This window comes from Capra hircus, chromosome 11 (genome assembly GCF_001704415.2).
Source record: "Capra hircus breed San Clemente chromosome 11, ASM170441v1, whole genome shotgun sequence".
Taxonomy (NCBI): Eukaryota; Metazoa; Chordata; class Mammalia; order Artiodactyla; family Bovidae; genus Capra; species Capra hircus.
This window is the reverse complement of record NC_030818.1, coordinates 94,278,552-94,294,791: the sequence shown is the minus strand read 5'-3', so window position 1 is coordinate 94,294,791 and position 16,240 is coordinate 94,278,552. Positions and strand designations below refer to the sequence as shown.

Genomic DNA, 16,240 nt, shown 5'->3' with positions numbered 1-16,240 from the left:
CATGAATGTTGAAAGAAAGAAAGGAAGGAGGGAACTGGTAGAGGCTTTTGCTCATTGCCATGGAGCAGAGGAGGGAAAGAAGCTTTTTCCAAGAAATATTGTGTAAGGAAGAATGTCTGAAAAAGATGAAGAAATGAGCTTTAAACCTGCCCCACTCCTTGCTGCAGAGCTAAGCAACCTTGCCTTTGTCTCTGTCCCTTTTCCTAAGCAGCTTGATCTCACTGCTTCAGTCTGTAATGACATCCGACAGGTAGCTGGGGAGTAGCCGGGCTGGGTCACCAGCTGCTGGGGAGGAAGGGCCTCTCCTTCCCCTGAGTGGCTGCCAGGCCTCAAGGACAAGCCATTGCCGGGGCAGGAAGAACTGTTGGAAGGTGCAGCTGTTTCATGCCAGTGGTTTCTAGGAATGTTTCTGACCTCCTCTGGTCCCAGCATTTCATGGGCGATGGAGCAAGACAGAATCTCAAAGGACAGCCTGGGGACTGCTTGGTTTGGGGATTGCATAGGCTCACTACTTACAATCTGTTGCATTTGTAAAGGCAGATATTTTCTTTTTTTCCTGTTCATAAGGAATTCCTCTCTGTGTGTTTCATGTCTGAAGAGTTAGTCTCATCTAGATTATAAAGCCTGAAAAGATGATAAAATGACAGTCTTGGACTTTTTGTCTTTAGTCATAAGAGAGTGTTTCTGTGTGTCTGCTGTAGGTGATTGAGAAAAATTGGAATATAAACTAACAATTGAGAATGGTGATAATTTTCTATTAAAATACCATTGATGGAATGCTAGACACTTCACATATAAAACATTTATTCTTCAGAACAGTTGTTCTGAACAGTTCCCATTTACAGGTTAAGAAAAAATAGCTTCTGAGCTATTAAGTGGAATTGCCTACGATCACATAACTATTAAGCGGCTGACTCTGCAGTTCCAGTCCTTTCTCCCTCACTGTGCTAATCCTTATTCAGTGATTTCATCACCATGTGGACTGCCGTTACTGAACATTTCCTGGGACTGCCTTCTAGCCATTTGGTATAAAATTTGGTATCTTATGGCATCGAATTTAACCTTGTATTTTCCTTTTACTATTTTAATCTTTGTTCTTGAGTTGACTTAATTAGTTTCCCATAACGAATATGCTACATGATCTCTGCTGCAATGCTTTTATTATTTTTTTTTTAATTGAAGGATAATTTCTGTATTGTGTTGGTTTTTACCAAATATCAACATGGATCAGACATAGGTTTACCTCTGTCCCCTCTGTTGTAATCCTTAATGTATAATGTTTTGGCACAGAGACACAGATTTTGGAATAATGCACAACAAAGGGTGTTTTCTTAAGTTATCTTTTAATATTTGTTGCATTTTCCTTTTTAGTTTATTTAATTCAAATAGCTTTAGCTATAATTTGCTCATAAAAAGCACAGGTATAACAGTCTGTTATCATGGAAAGAACATAGCTCTGGTTATGCAAACCTGGTTTCAGTCCTAGTTCTGTCACCAGCTAGCTGTATGACCTTAAGTCACTTTACTTCTCTAAGCCTTAATTTACCCATTTGTAATATGGAGATAATTTCTTAAAATTTCCTGTGGAAATTAGAGATACTGTTTATAAAGTATCTTGTGGTACTTTATACTTGGAAGGTAAAGGCTTCCATATAGCAGATGTTCGTAAATATCTGCCGAATATTAGAAAAATAGCTTATAATGTTATTGTTGGCCTTTTTGTTGTTGGAAGCCTTTCATTTTAGGAAGCCTGTGCAACTCATTTTTCCAGAGACTTACTTATTTTGTAGTTATCCAAGAATGGGGGGTGGGAACTTCCTGAAATGTCACTTGGGGGTCTAGGTTTGAACTTAGGCCATGGCTAAGCTGACATTCTCTGTATGTGACCTTTCCTGGCCTTTGCACAATCCCTTCTTTAATTGGCCAGCACCAAGCTCTTTCCATTTCTGCTTGCCATTGTTCTCTGAGTCTTTAGTGGCACAGAGGAGGTGTCATCAGTTCATCCTATTTTCATTTAACTCAGAGACACATGCTTGTTACATGCATGGAGACGTCTCCTTAAAAGTTCTCTGAACAGGTCAGGGTTTCAACTCCACTGATTCAGCTCCCTTCACTGGAATTTGCACTGAAGCCAGGAGGCTTACTTGGAGAGCACGCATAGTTGAGAGACATTCTCTACTGTTAGCCATCTGCAGTGTCTCACTGCAACAGTCCCTCTGCTGGAGCTGTCCTTAACATTCCTTGGGCCTTTGGGACAGATTTGGCCCACAGTTTATAGATGAGTATAATCTCAGATGCTGAAATTAAATTGCAGGTTTGGTTGGTAAAGACCATTCATGAGTAAACCTGGTGATATTTGGTCCCTGGAGTCCACATGCCTCAGTGAACAATAAATTATGAAGTCTGCAGCTTTCATGTGTTCAGTAGCCTGAAAATGTCATATGAGAAATTAGCCTTTAACTTCTTTGAACTGTTCTTTTGTATTTCCCAAAGATGTTCCTCTCTCATGGAAAAGAACTCCATCTACCAAACGATAATTTAATGTATCTGGCTTAAATCCAATATTATCCAAAGAAAATATTCCTTAGACTGTTCTCTATGAGTGAAATGCTTGTTTCTGTAGTTGAATGAGGAATTATCTTCATATCATTTACCTGCTTTCTGAATATTGTGCTTGTTGCATACTTTTGCAGGAATAAATATCTTTTCTTTCTTTTCCAGCATTCTTATTTTACTGTGCCTGATACCAGAGAACTTCCCAGCATCCCTGAGAATGTAAGTACTTGGGCAGATGTGAATTAAATTTTTATTCTTCATTTTTTACTTATTTTGAAAGAAAATAAAGGGGTATATTTTCCTACTATAAAATAATACATTATAAAAGCAAAACCATATAGAGAATATTTGAAAAATATAGAAGTATAAAGACAAGAAATAATCATTATTCATGCTTTGCAAAGTACTCACCTATTAACATATTGGTGTCTCATTGTAGTCTTTTTAGAATGTATTATTATTTACGTAGTTAGAATTACCTCTTATATAAGCATTTTGCCATTTCATTCATACTTATTTTTTTGACTGCATAATCTTTCAGTTTGATCTGTTGTTTACTTAGCTATTTCCTTCCTGTTGTGAACTGAGTTGGTTTTACTTTTTCTTGTAAATAAAATGCTATTATATAAAGAACTTCTCGTATGAAGATTTCTTTATTAGAGTCAGTTCAGTTCAGTCTCTCAGTCGTGTCCGACTCCTTGCGACCCCATGATTGCAGCTCGCCAGGTCTCCCTGTCTGTCACCAACTCCCGGAGTTCACCCAAACTCATGTGCATTGAGTCGGTTATGCCATCCAGCCATCTCATCCTCAGTCGTCCCCTTCTCCTGCCCCCAATCCCTCCCAGCATCAGAGTCTTTTCCAATGAGTCAACTCTTTGCATGTGGTAGCCAAAGTACTGGAGTTTCAGCTTCACCATCATTCCTTCCAAAGGACACCCAGGACTGATCTCCTTTAGAATGAACTGGATGGATCTTGCAGTCCAAGGGATTCTCAAGAGTCTTCTCCAACACCACAGTTCAAAAGCATCAATTCGGTGCTCAGCTTTCTTCACAACTTTCACATCTATACATGACCACCGAAAAAACCAGAGCCTTGACTAGACAGATCTTTGTTGGCAAAGTAATATCTCTGCTTTTGAATATGCTATCTAGGTTGGTCATAACTTTTCTTCCAGAGAGTAAGCATATTTTAATTTCATGGCTGCAGTCACCATCTGCAGTGATTTTGGAGCCCCCCAAAATAAAGTCTGACACTGTTTCCACTGTTTCCCCATCTATTTCCCATGAAATGATGGGACCAGATGCCATGATCTTTGTTTCCTGAATGTTGAGCTTTAAGCCAACTTTTTCACTCTCCTCTTTCACTTTCATCAAGAGGCTTTTTAGTTCCTCTTCACTTTCTGCCATAAGGGTGGTATCATCTGCATCTCTGAGGTTATTGATATTTCTCCCAGCAATCTTGATTCCAGCTTGTGTTCTTCCAGCCAAGTGTTTCTCATGATGTACTCTGCATAGAAGTTAAATAAGCAGGGTGACAATATACAGCCTTGACGTCCTCCTTCTCCTATTTGGAACCACTCTGTTGTTCCATGTCCAGTTCTAACTGTTGCTTCCTGACCTGCATACAGATTTCTCAAGAGGCAGGTCAGGTGGTCTGGTATTCCTATCTCTCAGAATTTTCCGCAGTTTATTGTGATCCACACAGTCAAAGGCTTTGGCATAGTCAATAAAGCAGAAATAGATGTTTTTCTGGAACTCTCTTGCTTTTTCCATGATCCAGCAGATGTTGGCAATTTGATCTCTGGTTCCTCTGCCTTTTCTAAAACCAGCTTGAATATCTGAAAGTTCACGGTTTATGTACTGCTGAAGCCTGGCTTGGAGAATTTTGAGCATTACTTTACTAGCGTGTGAGACGAGTGCAGTTATGCGGTAGTTTGAGTATTCTTTGGTATTGCCTTTCTTTGGGATTGGAATGAAAACAGACCTTTTCCAGTCCTGTGGCCACTGCTGAGTTTTCCAAATTTGCTGGGATATTGAGTGCAGCACTTTGACAGCATCATCTTTCAGGATTTGAAATAGCTCCACTGGAATTCTATCACCTCCACTAGCTTTGTTCGTAGAGATGCTTTCTAAGGCCCACTTGACTTCACATTCCAGGATGTCTGGCTCTAGGTGAGTGATCACACCATCGTGATTATCTTGGTCATGAAGATCTTTTTTTTATTAGGGTACACTCAAGTAGAATTGTGCTCCTACTACATTTTTTAATTCACTTAAGAAAGTAAAGGATTTGTGGATAAAAGTGTAAGGACCCCCACCCCTCTCCCTTAAAAACTTAGCAGTGAAGTTGAGTCTGAGACAGCAGAGGGTAGTATTTGCCCCCTGAACAAGCTGAATCACTTGCTAGTCTAAAGACATATTTCAGAATATTTTACTTGAACTGTGCATAGTACTATGTAGAGTTAAATACAGAATCACCACCACTAAGGCACTCGATTACTTTTTTAAGTTGTGGCAAAATACACAACATAAAATTTACTGTTTTAACCCTCTTTTAAATATATGATTTCATTGGTGAACACGTTTACATTATTGTGCAAGTGTCACCAACACCCATCTCCAGAATTTTTTCATCTTTCCCAGTTGAAACCAACTCTTTAAACAACTCATTTCCCTTCTCTTCCCATCACCTGGCAACCACTATTCTGACTGTATGAATTTGACTACTCTAGGCACCTCATTTCGGAGAAGGCAATGGCAACCCAGTCCAGTACTTTTGCCTGGAAAATCCCATGGACAAATGAGCCTGGTAGGCTGCAGTCCATGGGGTCGCTAAGAGTCGGGCACGACTGAGCAACTTCACTTTCACTTTTCACTTGCATGCATTGGAGAAGGAAATGGCAACCCACTCCAGTGTTCTTTCCTGGAGAATCCCAGGGACGGCAGAGCCTGATGGGCTGCCGTCTATGGGGTCGCACAGAGTCGGACAGGACTGAAGCGACTTAGCAGCAGCAGCAGCAGGCACCTCATTTAAGGAGAATCATATCATATTTGTCCTTTTGTGTTTGGTTTATTTCACTTAGCATAATGCATTTGTGGCTCATTCATGCTGTAGCATGTCAGAATTTCCTTCTTTTTTAAGGCTGAGTAATATTTCAAGAAGAGGTAGAATTGGAATTCAAACATTAATCTTTTTGATACTAGAAAATGAAATCTCATATACTTTGCTACCCTTTGAGCACATATTTTAACCTTTATCTCCCTCAAAATTCCATTGAAATGACAAAAGAACTATAAAATTAAGGAGAAAAATGTCCACTTAATGGTAGAAGGAGCCACCATGAACTAGGAAATTTGAGGAATTCCTGCAATTTAAAGATGATTATTGAGCAGTCAATAAGGTCTAGACAGTGAAGAAACCCCCCTAAAACGGGAAAAGTCCTATAGGAAGAGCAGAAACCAGGGATGTGACCTGGAACATTTATAAACATTGATTATGTGCTAGATTGCACTGAAGAATTCAAAATAGGAAAACTCAGATTTTCACAGGCCACCATCTTTTATTACAGTGAAATAAAACTAGAAATTAAATATTCATCCACTTGAAGGAATAGTTGGGTCACAGAGGAGAAGACATTGAAATTGGCTATTATTTAGATATTAATGATCATATCAGAATCTTTCCTTTTGGACCAGTTTTCTCTTGCCAATAGTGTAAGCTTAATTACAGGTGTTCTGGAAGCTGAGTTGGGTGGTAGCTTATAGGATATGAACATTTAGCCTGTATACTTTAAGCACCCCTCCTATTTTTATTTAATTATGTATCCCCTGTGCTCAGCTATACCTAGTGTCCCCAAGTCTTTCTGGTTACCAGAAAGTCAACATTTTTTCCTCAGGAAGAGTGCCAAAAGGCTAGTTGACGAGCTGAGTGAGCTGGGAGAGGAGAATCTTGGGATTGAATACTCTTATTTTTATTCGCACCCTTCCCTTAGCCTTTAGAGGTGCTGGATGTCTGTCTCCAATTCCTGAACTTTTCTGGAGTTCTGTGATGTGAGTCAGGCTGGATTCCTGCTGCCCTTTGCCCTGGTCCCAGCCTTTTCTGGGCTGCCAGCTCAGTCTTCTCTAGTTTCTCAACCTTGGTTGATACTCTTGATACCCTGGACCAGATAATTCTTTGTTATTTAGGGTTGTCTTGTATGTTGCAGGGTGTTCAACAGCATCCCTGGGCTCTATCCATTGTAAGATGGTACCACCATCCCCAGCTGTGACAACTAAGAGTGTCTCCAGATATTGCTAAAAGTTCACTGGGGGTGAATGACCCAGGTTGAGAACCATTTCTTTAATAACATCTGGCTTCCAAAAAATTTGGCATCTCTCTTCTATTACTCTCTTTTTTCTCCTGTTCTCTGAGGTTTATGCCTTTCAAAATTATATCACTGTGACTTCCTGGCTGAGGGCTGAAAGTTGCATGGTATCAGAAGAGACAAAAGCAAATACATGTGTTAAATCCATGGACATGCCCACATGTTTTAACTATGCTTCACGTATTAATAGACATTTAGATTGTTTTTAATGTTCTGCTATTATAAATAATGTTATAATAGCAGTCATTGCCTAAGTTAAATTCATCTTTTAATTTTTTAATTTTAAAGACTGCGAATTCCTTAAGAACTGTAAGGTACCTAAAAGTCCTGCTAATTTCTCAATTTTCAAAACCACAATTGCTGAGACTAGAAATAGTGTAGAAAAAAAACTTCATCTTTTTCTTAGCCCCACCTCTAATTCCTTTCCACACTGTATGCCGCCTCCCCTGCCCCCACCATTAAAAAAAAAAAAATTTGCATTCCCTCTGCTGATTTTGCCACTAATGAACCAATTCCCTGCGTATGACCCATTGTCCTCTAAATCCTCCTTTGCAAACCAGTAAAAGGCTGGCCTTGTTTGTTTCTAAGCAGGAATAATAAAAACAATCTGCCAGCCTCCTAACATACATGGTTCCATTTAAATCCTTACAGCTACTCTGTGAGAGGTAGACCTGAGCCTCATTTTACATGTGGGGGTCCAGGGCTCACAGGCCTGAGGTTAGAGCCCAAGGTCTCCTTCCAAATGGGGTGTAGTAACCCAGGTTTGTAAGGAACCAAAGCATTTTGTTTCCATTATACCCCCCTGCCTCAGTTTGGTTGACTTTTGATATTTATGAGGAAAAAGGAAAAGAAATGGTTTTTCCTATTTCAAGTATGAAATGAAGCAGGAAAGCTTTTCCTCTAAGGAGAATCTGAACTTATATAGGACCAATTTGTGTGATTTTTGACATAGACTCACTATTGAGCTCTAGCCATGTTGAAATTTGCATTTTACTCTCTTGGTGATTTTTCAAGGATTAATTTAAAATGACTAAATCGCTGCATTGCAAATTGAAACAAGCAATAACGAAGGAGTTGTTAATATGATGTAGTCTGCTGGTGGAAAGAACATGAGTTTTTGAGACAGCCAGACACTGGGCTCTACCACTCTGGGGACCTTGAGATACTTATATTCTCTAGGCTCCTCATCTAATAAAGCAAAATGGGAGGAACAAATGAAGTATTACATGTAAAGTTCCAAGTTCAATGTCTGGTGCAACAGAGATACTGCTTTTGATGATCCTTTCTTTCCCTTCATCCTTTGGCTCTCCTTTAATTCTAGCCTTAACCTCTCTTGAGTTGCGGTGGAGGGCTGGGGTGCATTACTTCTTGGAGCTTGTCTTTTCTTGGTTTTTGCTGACATTCCTGGCTGTGAAGATCAACACTTCTCATGGAGTGTATGTTTGGCTACGAAAGCCTCTTAGCAGCCACCATTGACTGGAAATGGTACAAGGAATGGAGTCCAGGACACTCGTGCCTGTCATGTGGAAGGTGTGGTGTATACTATATGATTATCTCCTCTTAGCAACATACTGAACTAAGAGAACAGGAAAAGGGTAAAGGGATTGGGGTATTCTGTCACCAGATAATCCTATTCTTTGGACAATTTCAGGGAAGGATTAACATGCGAGACAAAGGAGGTAGTACTGGTTGAACACCCACCATGGGTCAGATCAGGTGCTATTAATATTTGTTATATCATGACATCGTCACAGCCACCTTACAGTGTGGTCGTTATCCCTACTCTGAAGAGGAAATGAAGCCCAGAGATGTAAAGTAATATGCCCCTAGCCACCCAGCCAGTCACATTTGGGTCAGTCTGATTCTAGCACCAAGATGCTGCTGGGTCCTGGCCCTCCACTCCATGGCTTCTGGTACTTTCCTAAGAAATCACTCGTCCTAAGTGTAAATATATAATTAATTGTGTGACTGTGTGTTTAATTTCTGCTTCCATTGGACAGGGGTCAGTATTTTTTCAGCACTGACTCTCCATAATTAACACTGTACCTAGAACAGAGTAGATATTCAGTGTACATTTATGAAATGATAAAATGAATGAATGAGCAATGCAGTCACTCTCAGGAAAAGGAAAAATAACAGTTCCTTTCACTTGGCTTTTGGGCCAGTGAGTCTGCAAGATGTTAATGAAAAGCAAATGTAGAAAATTAATTCTTTCCATTTTCAGATCCCTGTTGAAGTTAATTCTCATTATTTCTTCAGTTTCTGTGTAAAAATATTTTCTTCCTTTTCACTGAAAAACTATCACTATGTAATTGCTCTTCAGGGTTTTTTCTGTCTATCAAGCTAACACATGTAGGAGTGAATTTTATATGGGCAGTAATTAAATGAGCATAAATTTTTATAAATTTTAAACAGTTGACCTGCATTTTTTAAAAAGTCACAGATCACAAACAAATATGTATTAATAATTACTTTGTAAACTGGCTGTATAAGGGATTTTTTTAGTGGCTAGGTTTTGAAGTTTACTTTTGATTAATGGATAATCATATAGACCTTCTTTCAGAATATTAAACAAACCTGTCTTAATTATCTGGCCTGTGTCATTCCAAGTGGTTAATGATGCGAGGAAAGCATTTAGAATGGACAGTTACATATAACATTGGCCAGACTCTGCTCTGTCAAAAGATGCACCATGATATAGAAAAGATTTATGAACTCGTTGTGACTTTCAAAAATAAACAAAGTTGAGGTGGTAGTAGAAGACCTATTATCAAGTACTGAGATTATAGAGAATTCCATTGTTGCTAATAAGAGTTGTCAGGTAATTGTTTATTCTAATGGTTTTTCCATTCACACAGAGGGATAAAGTTGACCTCTGGGTAAACTCTGCTTTCTTTCCTTATATACTTCTCTGACTTGATTGCTTATGTGAGTATGTGGGATTCTTTCTCAAACTGATTATTTTAGAATCCAAATTTATAATTCCTTTTTAAGAATCCTACACAACTAAAGTAACCTAAATTCTTTTTAAAAAATCGAGGATTTTAAAGATTTACATTATGGTAAAATAATCTGAGCAGGAGCTGTTTCAGGAAATAAGTTCCATGGGCAAAACCAGCCTCTTGTACTGTCTCTTCCAGATATAGTACAGTAAGTCTTCATCATCTATACTGTGTATGAAGCTGAGAGTGACAAAGACTAATAAAATGACAGACCGTGGGGCGGACTAGCATCTGTTTCAAAGGCTCCAAGGAGTAGCCAGCTTAGAGTCTGTTCTTTGGTTTGGGGATTATCTCATTTCCCTAAGGTACTGAACCTAAGACGCTTTTTCTCTAAGCTCCACTGTATCCCCTTCCATCCTGAGGCTCATTGCACCCACCCCCCATTCCCCGCCCCTGATCACCTCACCCATCCCCACCTGCTTCCTTACCCGGGGCGTGGATCACCGTGAGCCTGAAGTCCCCAGCCACCTGGACTGGCACGGCAACCAGCAGGGACAGCTAGCAGGCAGCAGCCATTATGGGGCTTCTCCTGGGGGAGATGGTGTTCTGCCAGGTGTCTTCCTTTCTTCTTTGTCTGGATTTAGAGCCACAGAGAGTTAGAGCTGGAAGGGTTCTTTGCCGCTGTTGCTTTGTGGAGATGAAAAGCCTGGAGAGTCTAAGGAACTTGTGCAGCACATGCCTCTTTTGAAGCTTAACTTCCAGGCTGCTCTGTCTCTGTTAACCAGAGACCTTCCTCAGAACTGAGCCCCATTCAGCCTGGGATGTGGTCAACTTTGTGTCCCTGCTTCTTAACCCTATAGAATGAGCCCATATAATAAACCCTAGACATATTAAGGAGGATGCTCAGAGGCGCATAAGTATATGCAACTGAAATAATGCTTAAACTCTGTGAATATAAAAGGACTGTTCTTCCTGAAGCCTAAAAAACATACTGGCACTGAGAAAACTCAGCCCTTTTGAGCATAGACACTGGGAAGCAGTCCGTCTAAGCAAGGTTTTCCTTTTCTAGAAGATGAGTCACATGGAAGAGTAATTATCAGGGAATAAAGGAAGTGGTTATTCCCTGATAATTGATAATTGGCTTAGCCATGATGACATTATAACCCAGGACACTAGGCCCAAGACTAGGGGTACACTTTGTTTTACAGCATTGGTGGCTCCTTAGAATGACAATTGATTCTTCATCAAAAGACTGGACTTTCCCTTAAAAAAAGAAAACTTGTCAGGCAAGTGGACAGATGTGGAGCATAGGAACCTGGAAGTCAGGGGCTTGTCCCAGATCCTTCCAACCGCCTTTTCAAGTCTAACCATTATCAAGTCCTGGATTCCAGTTTACAGAGATCTGTGACATCCATATGCAAAGTTTTTATTTGAATAACTTGTTTTAATCATTCTCTCCCTGAATATGGCAGTAGCACCTGTTAGCTGCTTGTCCCCTCCTGTACATCCTCCCCAGGACCTCTCGGGAGATTCTTCTGCAGCACAGATACGCTTGTGTCCTAATCCTTCTGCAGCTCCCTGTTAGCTGTGGGGAAAGTCTAGGCTCCCATAGGCTCTGAACCCAGCTTCTTTACCCCAGCACATTCCCTGCCCTGCACCCTGCCCTTCACTCCACTGACCTGCGTAGAGCAGCTCTCTCCCTCTTGCCTCTGGCTGGAACATGCTTCTCCCCCGTGCCCTGAGTGAACCCTCTGTTGGAGGCCTAGAGCAAGTGTCTTCTCCTATGTCAGGTCTTCCCCAGCCTTCACCCCATATCCATCTGGCAGAGTTGAATCTTCCCTTCTCATCCAGTTGTGGAGCATGTTTAGCCAGCATCAGAGTTCTAAGCCTGGCGTGCTGCTGCAGTCCATGGGGTTGCAAAGGGTCGGACATGACTGAGCAACTGAACTGACAGTTCTTGGCATACCAGGTTTCTGGGTTCAGTGCTACTCGTGGAAAGTGGGGATCATGTTTAGTTAATCTCTGTGGGCACAGCTCCCAGGGTTTACTAAGCACTTAGTAGGAGTTAGCAGTATTTGTTGACTAGCTCATTATAGGAGACAGAAATGGAAGACTGAAGACTTAATTCCAGTGAAGCCAAGTGCTGGGAGAAAGTGGCATACCTGTGTATTTTATAAATACAAGCTCACAGTATGTTCTGGCTGCAGTCCTGACACAGGACTACTGGCCACGGAAGCCTTCTTATTCCACACTCCCTATACTGTGTTCTTACCTGAGAAATATGGTTGATCTAGCTGTGGCATGTGTACCCGCCTCTGGGTACAGTTCTCCTTGCCCCCTGCCCTAGTTACTTGATGAACAAACTGCCTATTTCTTTACATTTTAAATAATGTAGCTTCAGATACCTTTTAAAGCTACCTTGCCTGGTTTTGTGAGTCTCCAATGTCAATTCTTTTCGTGTGGGCCCTTCCTCATTACTAAGTAATTGATCACTTCCTCCAGTTCAGACCCAGGTTTTCTGAAGTCAAGTGCTGCATTCTTCCTAACACACCATCCAAGCCCTCGTGTTTCTTTTACACCACCCTTCTCACACCTGAGCTAATGAGCTGTAGTCTTCAGTCAGTGGCTTTCTCCACTCATCGATTCCCTCTTTCATCAAAGTGCTAGATGATGGGGTACGTCATTTTACCCAAAGGGATCTCAGTCTGGTGGCAAAAACATACTTGTAACTGAGTGATTATAAGATAGAGACAAATTGTCATGGAAGCACAAAGGGCAGCTTGAAAAATGAGGAGTTGAGGAAACCTTTCAGGAGGAGGTGACATTTGAGCTGGGTCTTGAAAAGTAAATGGGTGTCCTTAAGGAAGGGAAAGCAGTCTAGGTGGAGTAAGCAACGGAAGTAAAGGCCTAGGGGTGTGAAAAGCATGACAGGTTTGAGAAATTGAGGGTTGCTGCAGCTTAAGCCACAGATGCTTAAAGGCAGGGGGAAGGGGGCTCCTCCCTCTGAGGGGTTTTCTTCTGAGATGAGGCTTGGTGGGAACTGGAAGGGCTCCCTCCAGGTGTTCCCAAGGTCTGCTCTGCCCCACAGGTGCTCCCAGGGCTGAGCGAAGTTCCCAGGGCTGTGGCCAATCCCACCCACTCCCCACTGCCGAGGCGGGTGGTGTCCCAGAAGGAAAGAGGCAGGGAGGAAGCAGATAAGAAAGACAGCTTCTGTTTAGACACAAATATCTTGGTAATCAGCACAGATGGGATGAGAAATACCAAAAAAAGTACATGACAGTTTAGAGAGAATTTGGTTAAATGTTACATATTTTTAACATACCTGAGTGGAGTTTTTGGAACAAGCACCTGAATCCTTCAGAACCTGATTGGGTTGGGGGTTATGCCTCAACCAAGTGGTGTTTTTATTTCAGAAATGTTCCCTTCCCCATCCACAAAAGTATCCTTGTAATTTTTTTTTTTTTCTCCCACCAAAATAAGGCACAGGATTTGTCTCTGACGCTGTGTCTCCCTATTTGGACGGCAAGCTGTGTAACATATTTCTACCCAGCGTGAAGCTTCTTGGCAGACTCTTGAGGCCACGTTTTGGTGGCTTCAGAGTTATCTTTGGATCTGTCAAAAGTGCTAATGGGCTTTCTGGCCTTCTTTAAGCTCCTCATTTCTATTTTCTTTTTACTTCCATCCTCTCCTAAAAGAAAAATGCATGTAATTCATCAGCAGTTAAGCATTTGACTGAAATGCTCAGCTGAGGGCCTTGTATTTTGTTTGCGAGAATAGCTCTGCCGTGTCACTTGTCTTCAGAACAAACCCTACCCTGACTTCATTAGCTCAGCACTCCTCAGTCCACTGGGCAAGAGATGCACTTGTTGACTAATTCCGACTGACTTTCTTGCTTGCTTATTTTGTTTTTCGAGTTTGTGAAGAGGCAAATTGCTGTGGTGGTTAGAGCCAGAGTTTCGGGTTCAGGAAACTTGGTTTGGAAACTTGGCCCTTTCTAGCTGAGTGACCTTTGGAAGACTGTTTACCCTTCCTGAGCCTTAGTTTTCCCATCTGTAAAATGGAGATGATAATGCTTTTCTCAGGGTTGTTGAGAAGATTAGAGAGAACATAGGTAAAGTGCCTATTGTCTGGCACATAAAGGACTACTCAGTAAATAGAATAACATTTTTTAACAAAAATGCTTTTTCTTTGGCCGTACTTTGATCCTGCATTGTTCTTTCCAAATATAGATTTTTTATCTAGTATTTTTAATGGTGTATAAAGGAAAAAAAACAACGGACTTGAATTTGAGGAAATTCAGGGAAATAGTGATGGACAGAGAAGCCTTGTGTGCTGCAGTTTATGGGGTCACAAAGAGTTGGACACAACTTAGCGACTGAACAACAGCAACAATAAAGAAAAAAAGCACAGATTTAGAGACAAACCTACCCAAGACTGAACAATGCCTTATCCACTTACTGTATGACCTTGGTCAAGTTGCTTCTCTGTACCTCTGTTTTCTTATCTGTATATAGAGATGATAATAAAACTTCCCAGGTGGCTCAGTGGTAATGAATTCACCTCCCAGTGCAGGGGCCACACAAGATGTGGGTTTGATCCCTGGATCAGAAAGATCTCCTGGAAGAGGAAATGGCAACCCACTCCAGTATTCTTGCCTGGGAAATCCCACGGACAGAGGAGCCTGGCAGGCTACAGCCCATAGGGTCGCAAAGAGTCAGACGTGTCTGAATACACACACACACAGAAGAGATATTTGTTCAAGGAGTGGCTTCAAGATGAATGAAATAATATATGTAAAGCATTGTGTATTGTGGATGTTTAAAAGTATTTAAGAGGGACAGTGTAATATAAGAGAAAGTATATGGGCTATGGTGTTACATTGGGGTCCAAAACCTAACTCGACCAGTTACTACTCTCTCCCAGACTTAGTTTATCTATATGTTGGAAATAATAATACCTCATTGGATTTTTGTGAAGATTGCTTAAAATTACACCTCCAAGAGTACCTTGTCCAGTGCCTGGTATTTGGTAGGTAGTCAGTATAGGGACCTGTTAATTCACGCACACTTTACTTACAAAGGTCAATAGTTAAACTGGTACTCAAATCAAACAATCATGAATCATAAGATAAGTGCCCATTCTTATTCCCAACCCATAATATTGTTGAAAAGCACTTTATGCTGTTTTGCATATAAAATCCACCTGGTTTACTTGAATTTATAGGTTATGGAGCTTTCATCATTATAAACTGCAACCCTTGGCAATAGTGTTCCTTCCCTCTCCAACCCCCTTCATTTTCAGAGGATTATATTGTATGGCATTGAAAACCTGTAACACTGAAGAAATTAGCATATTCATGTGTATTATTAAAGTCAGGTGGGTATAGAAAGGGTTGTAGAAATGAAACACATTACTTTTTCTCTGAAATCTGCAGAGTACCAATCTATAGTACTAATTAAAGGAATGAAGCCCAGGCTACAGACAAAAGCTAGTTTAAAACACTGCGTTGTCACAACTTGCTGCTGCCTGTCTTCAATGGTTTTTCCCGTCTTTTGAGTGAAATACCTGGAAATTGTAGATCTTGAAAATTGCTTTACTTCCAGCTGAGCCGTTTTAGAGAATGTAAACTGTGGAGAAGGGGAACCCCAGCAGTGATGACTGGAGAGGAGCATGCCCAGCCTTTGCGGGGGGAGCCTGTTGGACAGAAACAGGCTCTGTGCCAGAAGCGTTTTGGTCCCTGGGTACTTTCTTTTGCTTATACATATGGCATGGTACATTGGGAAAGTTCTAGGACATGGCATTAGAGCTGTAGTCCTGTCTTTACCGGTCATTAGGTTTTTTGATCTTGGTATCTCTCTCTTGCCTTGGTTTCTTCATTTGTGAGATTACAGACTTCTTGTCCTGCTCACCTTTCAGAAATGAAAGTGTTGCATGTGACCTCATGTTGTAAACTGTAATCACCACTCAGAGGTGTGGTTGCTCAGACTACTTCATCTCTAAATTCTCTTCCAACTTCACATTTCATCATTTACATGTGACTGATATCTGGTCTTCCAGAGAGAAAGACTAGGACAGGGGAAGAGGGAAGTATACTTTCTGATTATTTTGTTTCTTGTGCTTCTGTTAGATACTGTTTCTAATAAGAACAAACAAAATAAGCCACAAACCTCCCCTTCTTCTTTCTCCTAGAGAAATCTGACAGAATATTTTGTGGCTGTGGATGTAAACAACATGTTACATCTGTATGCCAGTATGCTCTACGAACGTCGGATACTCATCATTTGCAGCAAACTCAGCACTGTGAGTAGACAGTCTTGAAACGGGCTTTTTCGTTTTATTTTAATTGAAAGATGTATCAGAAAGATTAAACAAAACTTC

At 40.9% G+C, this 16,240-nt stretch overlaps 1 protein-coding gene across 4 annotated transcripts in view; it reads left to right on the top strand.

Moving 5' to 3' along the window:
• DENND1A (DENN domain containing 1A) overlaps window positions 1-16,240 on the top strand; it is a 541,554-nt gene that overhangs the window by 276,823 nt on the left and 248,491 nt on the right. For all 4 annotated transcript variants that reach the window (XM_018055748.1, XM_018055746.1, XM_018055747.1 and 1 more), the window contains exons 8-9: window positions 2,722-2,775; window positions 16,052-16,162. In XM_018055748.1, coding sequence (XP_017911237.1) covers window positions 2,722-2,775; window positions 16,052-16,162 — 165 coding nt within the window. The remainder of the gene's footprint in view (window positions 1-2,721; window positions 2,776-16,051; window positions 16,163-16,240) is intronic.